At 43.0% G+C, this 9,442-nt stretch overlaps 1 protein-coding gene across 1 annotated transcript; it reads right to left on the bottom strand.

Annotated features, from left to right (window-relative positions):
* Positions 1-487: 487 nt before the first annotated feature.
* On the bottom strand, positions 488-3,919 carry LOC126382304 (protein takeout-like). The gene is made up of 5 exons (XM_050032123.1): positions 3,841-3,919; positions 2,976-3,123; positions 2,356-2,489; positions 1,415-1,567; positions 488-639 (listed from the first exon to the last, which is right to left on the bottom strand). The coding sequence occupies exons 1-5, from the start codon at positions 3,917-3,919 to the stop codon at positions 488-490; spliced, it is 666 nt and encodes a 221-aa protein (XP_049888080.1).
* Positions 3,920-9,442: the final 5,523 nt, after the last annotated feature.

The following is a 9,442-nucleotide window of genomic DNA, read 5'->3' as shown; positions in this document are numbered from 1 at the left end:
GGGTGGCAAAGACGTGGTCGTCAAGCGGCTTGAAGATGTTCCTCAAAACCTCCTCTATCGGGACCTACTACATAACTCTAACAACTAGTTTATAGTAAGGTTAGGGGGACAATATATCTTCAGCGTTAAAGGTGGCAAAGACGTGGTCGTCAAGCGGCTTGAAGATGTTCCTCAAAACCTCCTCTATCGGGACCTACTACATAACTCTAACAACTAGTTTATAGTAAGGTTAGGGGGACAATATATCGTCAGCGTTAAAGGTGGCAAAGACGTGGTCGTCAAGCGGCTTGAAGATGTTCCTCAAAACCTCCTCTATCGGGACCTACTACATAACTCTAACAACTAGTTTATAGTAAGGTTAGGGGGACAATATATCGTCAGCGTTAAAGGTGGCAAAGACGTGGTCGTCAAGCGGCTTGAAGATGTTCCTCAAAGCCTCCTCTATCGAGACCTACTACATAACTTTAACAACTAGCTTATAGTAAGGTTAGGGGGACAATATATCGTCAGCGTTAAGTGTAGCGAAGGCGTGGTCGGCGAGCGGCTTAAAGAAGTCCCTCAGGGCTTGCTCTATCGGCGCTTGAAGCTCCTCAGCTAAGGTCTGCCAGTTCTCATTCAGAAAGTTGTTCATTACTTTACCTGGAGAATTAGAAAAAATGTTATTCATTACGTACTATGCTTTAATGTATAGAAGAAAATGAAAGAAATACACTTTCTAAATTATACAGACACACAACTTATGACAGCAGGACAGAAAGATAGAGTACAGCGTTGTACGAAAGAGACACACTAACGCAAAAGGTTTAAAAAATAAGGGTTTTAAAGAAAATAACATATCGTCGCTTTGTAGTGAAAACTACGTAAGTGCCTAGTGAACGACTTTTCATGATACGTTCCACAAAATATAGATGGCGTTGTGCAGTTTTAATCAGAAAATGACTTATTTCATTGCTCGGGTACTGAAAAGAGTCATCATTTATAATTAAAAACAAACATAAAAGATGCATGTCCTGTTTTATCCATGAAATTAGAAGGTGAAACGAAAAAAAAATCATACAGCACCATCTATATATTGTATTGTCCCTCATTAAAATACATAATACAAGGTTCTTACCGCATTAAAATCAAAGATATATCTCTCACTAGAATAGGGATTTTAACGCGATAAGAGCCCGGTATTTTGTGTTATGTAACAAACCCTCGCAATAGATACGCTAATTTCAATCCTAGTAAAATAATGAGGTGGGCTAAAAAAGCCACATCGAAGCAATTCATCTAAAAAAGCAATATCGCTATTTGACATTTGTTTGCATTGCGCAATTATTTTTATGCGCAAATGTCAAATAGCAAATGTAACTTATCAAAAAAGCGCTTACGTGGTTTTCATAAGGCGACCATATTCAAATTGTCTTACCTAGTTCTCCGTCGCCACCAAAGAGATTCTCGAGCTGCATGGAAGCGGTGCCGACGTGGAACTTGACACTCAGGCTCTGACACTTGAGCGCGTCCACGTCATTGGGACGATGCTGCCTGCCCAGCACGATGGTTATCAGCGCCGCGATGTCACCTGTGCCGTACGGTAAAAGTTACAGTAAGTATACGTGACATGAGTTACTACCGTCATCATCACCAATGTAAGAGCCAGCTCTTGTCGGTGCAGCATTTTCCATGCTAAGTACTTAAAAATCTCTATATTCTTATAGGTAAATCTATTAGATTGTTTTGTTTTTTTTTAAATTCATGTTTGGATCATAATTAATATCGCGTGGTCTCCAGGATTTGCCCGGTTAATGGCAATAGGGTCCACCCCTATTACTACCCCTAGATGCTATGTGATGCGTGATATTGTTTATTTTTTTGGTCATTTAGGTATGTTATTGATTCCAGTTTGTTGAAAAGCTTCTGGCATAACTCCATAGTTCTTCCAGAAGTAGACAGGTTGGATCGATCCTCACGTGACACCGCGCACTGAAGCGGTTGGCGGTAAAGCGGTCGACAAGGTCGCATAGACTTGTATGTAATAAGCTGATGCTTAACACACGAACACCGCCTCTCCGCGCGCTACAAAATCCGCGCCGTGTGCGCATCGTCTATCGGCCTCTATCTTCTTTTGTTTATTATCGCAATATGACTTAACATAAGCTGATGACTATATCCCAATAAGGGTAGTCAGAGGTGCATCACTCGTAAGATGAACTAAGTACCCACACGTCACCGAGTCGTATCGCTAGAGCTTTGTTCAAGTTCAAGTCCGGTACCGAGGTTCGAACCCGCGCTTCCCGTTTGAGAAGCAAGCCAGTATGGCATAATGACTCACAGTGAATATTCGTAATATAAAATAATATATAATCCAACCGTATTTGGCAGAAAATTTCCCCTCTCCCTCTATAGGCAACATCAGCAGCTGTCCTTGCAGCTGGTAGTTGCCGTGCAACTTCAGCTCCGGGATCGACAGCTTCGCCACCACCTCGTGTTTGCGGGGGTTTACTCTGGGGAAATATAACAAACACTTAAGGTATACAGTGTGTTAGTGACATCTTAACTAATACTGAGGGGGATGATTCAGTTTATTATTCTGATTTAATATCTTACATTCCATACAAGTACAAACAGGGTTTTTTTTATTTAGCCGGACAAGTGGGAGACGATAACGAGATGAAATCAAAATCATTAATCGTTTATTTTCAAAATAAGATCCACAAAGACCACATATTACATCTAACACGTGTATGAATTCGACGCCCATATGATTGAAGACGAAAGTTACTAAAGCCGCTAGAATGGTAACTCCCCGCTGTGCACGAATTTGTATAGGGCCTCGATCTCTCCCCCTCTGGGTCTCACTTTACTAAAGAATTAAGGGAGAGAGCTCGTGAACAGTCTCGTTCGCACTTACGCGTTAGGTGGCATAGTATAAAAATGAGATATTTGTATGGAGTGCCCGGTGTGCAGTCCTATTGATGTGTGAAACTCACTTGACATCCAAAACGCGCATGTGCGAAGGTCCTGTGACGGTGACGTCAGTGAAGGTGGAGGTGACGGTGATGGGGCCAGCGGAGTGTTGCACCGAGAGAGACGGCACGAACAGCGGCTCGCATGGCGGGATGTTCCACTCCGGCAGACCTATTTACATACACATGGGAAGAAATAAAAAAAAATCAATAGCTTGACTCTTTTTTTCACGTGACTTATTGTAGATTTGCCGCAAATGGCATTAACTACTTGGCCGGACAAATGGGAAGCGCTGAGGGCTCTCACCCGGTACAAAATTAAAGATAACAGGCCTGACGGTGCCGACTCTAGTGGGTCGATAGCCATAAGCGCTGAATGAGGCAAATCGTCGAACACGTCGGCGGGGTCGGTATCGTTATAGCTTGACTCAAAGCAACTTAAATCAAATCAAATATACCTTACCGCGAAAAACATACATAAGAATGATTATGACACAACCACTCCCTAAGATGCCTATATACTGAATAGGATTGCCACCTGTACTAGATATATTAAGTAGGTACTTATCTGATCTTATCGGACTATAATGTGAGAAGGTTCTCGGCTATATAAGTTTGAATTCATGTTTGGATCATAGATAATTGAAATCACGTGGTTTCCTGGATTTGTCCCCGGTTAAGGGCAATAGGCCCCGTCCCCTATTACACGGGGCTTCTTAATACTTTGTCCTGTGATTTAATTCTATATCATTCTGCACCCATCCTGGGTGGTTATTTTAAGACCTTTGTCGTAGATTCACCCATGAAAAGAAAAACTAAAACCGCCACTCGTTTCACGGCATAATAATTTACTTACGTGTATAGAGACAGAAAAAATCATACAACAAACCTGTGACTAAATGAGGTATGTAGGTGTTCAGTGCATCTCGGAGGCATCGAGCTAAGGCTTTCTCTTCCCGAGGACACATAAAGCCTCCAACTGAAAAACACAAACTCGTGTTACACACTTATACGTTCAGGTCCAGGTAATTCAAGCCTGCATGTCCTTACTAAAGAAAGGACGGTCTCAAATTGATTTCGACAATGTCCCTTCGGGAATTGAACCCGAACCTCCAGATCGTGAGCCAAATTGTACAACCAAATAAAAGTAAGGTATCACGAAGTCCATAGTCGGGGCTTGGTTTAGATAGGTATATCCAGCAGTTCACAAGTCTGTAGGTATATATCTATGTTCATTAATATTCTGCTTAATCTTCAGGTAAATCCTCCAGGTCAGACTTTTGATACGAGGCTTCTTTTGACACACTGGTCCCGATTCCTGCAGACATCTAATTTTACTTTAAGTTATACCTATCATTTTCTTATCCGCCGAAAAGGAAAGAGACATATGATTGACAGCTCTTAATTTTAGGAAGAATCAGTAAATGATTGAATAAACCGGGCAAATCAAAAAGGTATTTTACTGGCATGCAAACCGCTTGATGTGTGCTATCAACTTAATTCTGTCGGGTTATTAGCTAATGCAAAATGTTTATAGGGTTATTTTATTCTTGTGCGTAAAATTGACGTGTGTTCCTTAAACTTAGATAAGAAAATGATAGATATAACTTAAAATAAAATTAGATAATGTTTACAGGAATTAGCTCCACTGTCAATCTTACGACATGCCCGGTTTTTGTTTTGTTGCTTTCAGCTGACTCGTACCCAATCCAACAAATACACTTCTCATCAAAAAAATCGAAACACTTCCGTTTTCATTGTTTCTGTCCGAATTTAACACAAAAAAGAATTCATACGATGAAAAAAAATACATAAATGTATAGCTGGCAGTTTGGCCATTACAGTAATAAGCGAAAATTCTAAATTCAAAATTAGAATTTCATTTGTTTATCTTATAAACGAAATGAATCACTGTTTTGAGACAAATGTGTGTTTAGGGTTGGAGTACATTTAGCGTTTAAAAACTAAAAATTGGCGCCTATCCTTAAACTTTTTGTTTTTTATTTCAATACTGTGACTTTGGGACGTCTGAAAAAAGGTTTTTTTTCTAAAACGTATGGATACTTCGCCCACAGAAGCCGCCCAAGTTGTGGCATTGCTGGATTCTGGCCTTAGTCAGCGTGTTGTGGCTGCAAGACTGCATCTAAGCCTGTCATCTGTTCATAGAGTCTATAAACGTTATCGGGAGACTGGTTTGTTCACGCGCCGTTCAGGATCTGGCAGGAATCGGGTCACTTCTGAGCGAGATGATCGATTTATTGTTCACAACTTCTTTAAGAAATCGACGCCTTAACGCTTTTCAACTGCAGCAGCGGCTTCGTGTTGTACGAAGGGTGGCTGTAAGTGACTCTACAATTAGAAGAAGGTTGAAGGATCGTGGACTGGTACCGCATAAGCCAGCAAATGGGCCGAAATTAACTGCAGACCATCGAAGAGCGCGCCTTAACTTTGCACGTGAGCACCTAAATTGGTCATACCTACAGTGGAGCAAAGTTCTCTTTTCTGATGAGTGTAAAATTATGCTGTATGGTAACGACGGAAGGAACAAGGTCTACAGAAGAGACGGAGAACGCTATGCACAATGCTGCATTGAAGAAAAGGTCAGCTATGGTGGCGGTTCGTGGACGGTTTGGGGAGGAATCAGCGCCGACGGTAAGACAGAGCTTGCTTTCGTGTCTGGGCCACGTCTGCCTGCACTAAACTGTCATCGGTACGTCGAAGAGTGTCTCGAGCCTCATGTGATGCCCTATGCACATTTTATTGGCAACGGCTTCATATTCATGCACGACAATGCTAGGGCTCACACCGCGGGCGTCGTACGAGATTATCTTAACGAAGTCGATATCTCTATTATGGAATGGCCAGCAAGAAGCCCGGACATGAATCCCATTGAACATCTGTGGGATGAATTAAAGAGACGAATTCGAGCAAGAGATCCTGCCCCAGAAACACTTAGCCAGCTGCAAGATGCAATCCAAGAGGAATGGGACAATATACCACAGCATGTGATCGTGACTCTCATCCGATCGATGAAGAACCGTATGGAAGCAGTAATTAGAGCTCGGGGAGGGAATACAAGTTATTAAATAAACGTTTTTTAGCTTTTTTTTTTCATTTACGTGTGTTGTTTTATCCATTTCCTTTATACTCCATACGGAATAAAAATGACTCATTTAACAAAATACGAAACCTATGAAAAATTCATTTAAATTTAGAACATTAACATTAAGATTTGATAAGCTCATATTACTCACTATTAAACGACATTTAACATTTATTCCTAAATGTACACATTTTTCTGATAATCCTGACAAAACGTAAACTTGCAAGGTGTTTCGATTTTTTTGATGAGAAGTGTATATACTTACAATTTATAACACTGCTATCGAATACTCCATATACAGTAGACACCAAGCCAAACAAACACAGAACTCTCCACATTTTGACGATACTATCACAAATGGAAGAACACGTGTGAAATATTAACTTAAATATCACTTGGAACGTGATGATAAACATTCAGATTAATCATCTTATCATTAGCTTCTTATTTATCTCGATATCGTGATCTATTTCACAAGAAAACTCATCTTGTAAAATAGTTTATCTGGAATTGTTGCATATAGTTATGGACATGGCCATAAATAAATTGTTGCATATAGTTATGGACATGGCTATTTAAAAACTACACAAAATGTAACTCACAAAAATTTCATAAAGCGAAAATTTAAATCGAAAAAAATTCTGACTTGGACGGGACTTGAAACCGCAGATCTTGTCAAGCTGAGACCAGTGTGTTAACCATTTCACCAGCTGGTCCTCCTTCTGTCCATCATTGCCATGCTAAGCCTAGGTGCGTAAAGTGCCTAGGTGATCACGCTACCTCGGATTGCCTTAGAGGCAAAAACGAGGTGGAACCCCCTAGCTGTGTGCTGTGTGGTCAGCAAGGTCATCCTGCGAACTATCGCGGATGCACCAAGGCTCCACGCACCCACCACAAGGTAGCCCACCGAAGGGCAGCCCGCGCTGCAGCTTCCCAACCCGGTCCCACTAAGGCCCATATGGCCCCTTCCTCGCACTCTACTCGCGATTTCCCGGCTCTGCCACTCACGCAGACCAAACTCGCGCCGCAGCGTCCATCCGCATGGATTCGTCCCCCGGCAATCGTCCGACCCACAAATCCTCCCCGCGCCCAACCTAGTAGCAACTTAGGTATTCCTGCAGCCACTCTTGCGCCTCATTCGGTTCCTGCGATGGCCCCTCAGGCCTCTGCGTTTCCTGTCAACGAGTTTAGGGAATTTAGTATTCTCTTTAAGTCGGTCCTTAGTCGACTCGACAGTTTAGTAGACTCCCTGTCCCAATTTAAAGCCTAATAATGGATTGTACGAATAAAAGTAGAGTCAAACCGCGTTCCCTTACAATAGGTTTTTTCAATGCTGATGGCATCTTAGGTCAACGTGCAGAGATTCACGAGTTTGTAAAACATCATCAGGTAGATATTTTATTAGTGCAGGAATCTTTCCTCAAACCCTCTAATCGCGACCCCAAGATGGCGAATTATAATTTAGTGCGAAACGACAGGATCTTTGCGCCCAAAGGGGGCACTCTCATTTATTATAGAAAGTCACTTCACTGTATACCCATAGACCCGCCTGCCCTCACTGACATTGAGGCTTCGATCTGTCGAGTAGGCATGACAGGACATCAGCCAATCACACTAGTGTCGGCTTATCTATCTCCTAATAACTCTAAGAGGTTACTTAGAAGTGACCTCGAAGCCCTCTTTAATCTCAGTAATTCAGTCATAGTTGCAGGCGATCTTAACGCTAAACATCTTTCTTGGAGTTGCTTAACAACAAACACAAGAGGCAGGGTATTAGAAACTCTAGCCGAGCCCCTCTATTATGATATAATAACACCATTGCAGCCCACTAGATATCCCCCTGACTTGAACCACAGACCAGAAATACTCGACTTGGCGCTCCTAAAGAACATAAACTTACGTTTATGTTCTATAGAAGTACTACACGAGTTACAATCCGACCACCGACCTGTTATATTAAAACTAGGCTCCCGTTTAGACGCCCCTGATAATCCAGCACCCCCTAAGACAGTGCTGGACTGGGAGAAGGTGGCCGAAGGCCTCCAGACTTCCAGTTCAGTATACTTAGATAGTATCCCAGTAGAAATAACCTCCTTAGAGGAGGCCTCGACAGCTATTAACTCCCTCACGGATCACGTGAGGTCGGTTTTGAACGAAAGTTCAAAACAGGTTCCGGAGATGGAAGACCATCGCTGGAAACTGCCTACCGACATCCGTGATCTGCTAACGGAGAAAAACGCAGCCACCCGCGCATATGATTCCAATCGCAACGAGGAATGTCGCCGTCATTTGCGTCTCTTGCAGCATACTGTAAGAAAACGTATAAATGACATGCGACAGAATCGGTGGGATAATCTTTTGAGCGGCATTGAGCCCCACCACCAGGCCATCTGGCAGCTGTCTAGGTCTCTTCAAAAGGATACGGTTGTTCCTACTCCCCCTCTCAATAGGCCTAACCAACCCCCCGCTTTCGACGATGACGAAAAAGCCGAATGCCTTGCCGACAGTCTCGAAGCCCAATGCTCGCCCAGCACTCTCCCTATCGATCGTAGGCACCTCTCGACGGTGAACTGTGAAGTTCAGCGTAGGGCTTCTGTACCTCCCACCGATCCTCCTCTTCCACAGGTAACTGAGGAAGAGGTACTAGGTATTATCAAAAGATTTCATACCCGAAAAGCCCCTGGCTCAGACGGTATCACGAATCGTGTCCTTAAAAACTTCGGTGCTCCCCTCATCTGCTTACTAACGGCAATATTCAACGTCGCCTTGAGCAACTGCGTCTTTCCACAGCAGTGGAAAGAAGCAATTGTAATTGGTATACCAAAGCCTGGGAAACCTAAAAACGAACCTTCGAGTTACCGCCCCATAAGTCTCCTCAATTCCATGGGGAAGGTTTATGAGCGGCTCATATTTGCTAGATTACGGGACTACGCCGAATCCAATAGTCTTATTCCACCAGAGCAGTTTGGTTTTAGAACCAAACACTCCTGCGTTCAACAAGTGCACCGTATTGTTGAACATATATCTAGTAGATTAAACTTAAAAAAACCTGTCGCTACGGGAGCGCTCTTCTTCGATGTGGCGAAAGCGTTCGACAAAGTCTGGCACAACGGCTTGATCTACAAGCTTTATTCACTGGGAGTGCCAGACCGTCTCGTGCACATCATACGAGACTTCCTCTCAAATCGAACCTTTCGCTACCGCGTGGAGGGGACGCTCTCGTCACCGCACCCGATACATGCCGGAGTCCCACAAGGCTCCGTCCTCTCCCCTTTACTATTTTCATTATATACTAGTGACATTCCCAAATCCCCTAATACCGAATTAGCTTTATTTGCGGATGATACAGCCATCTATTCTTCGTGCCGTGGTCGGGTTATGATGACCG

The sequence above is a fragment of the Pectinophora gossypiella genome, chromosome 3 (genome assembly GCF_024362695.1).
Source record: "Pectinophora gossypiella chromosome 3, ilPecGoss1.1, whole genome shotgun sequence".
NCBI classification, from domain to species: Eukaryota; Metazoa; Arthropoda; class Insecta; order Lepidoptera; family Gelechiidae; genus Pectinophora; species Pectinophora gossypiella.
This window is presented reverse-complemented; position numbering and strand designations above follow the sequence as displayed.

Bases quoted from the DNA above. Each gene is read 5' to 3' on its own strand.
- LOC126382304 (XM_050032123.1), bottom strand. From the start codon at position 3,919: ATGTGTCCTCGGGAAGAGAAAGCCTTAGCTCGATGCCTCCGAGATGCA. The intron at 2,490-2,975 runs GTGAGTTTCACA...ATATTTCCCCAG, and splicing joins ATGCGCGTTTTGGATGTCAA to AGTAAACCCCCGCAAACACG. The intron at 640-1,414 runs GTAAGACAATTT...CTAATTCTCCAG, and splicing joins TGGTGGCGACGGAGAACTAG to GTAAAGTAATGAACAACTTT.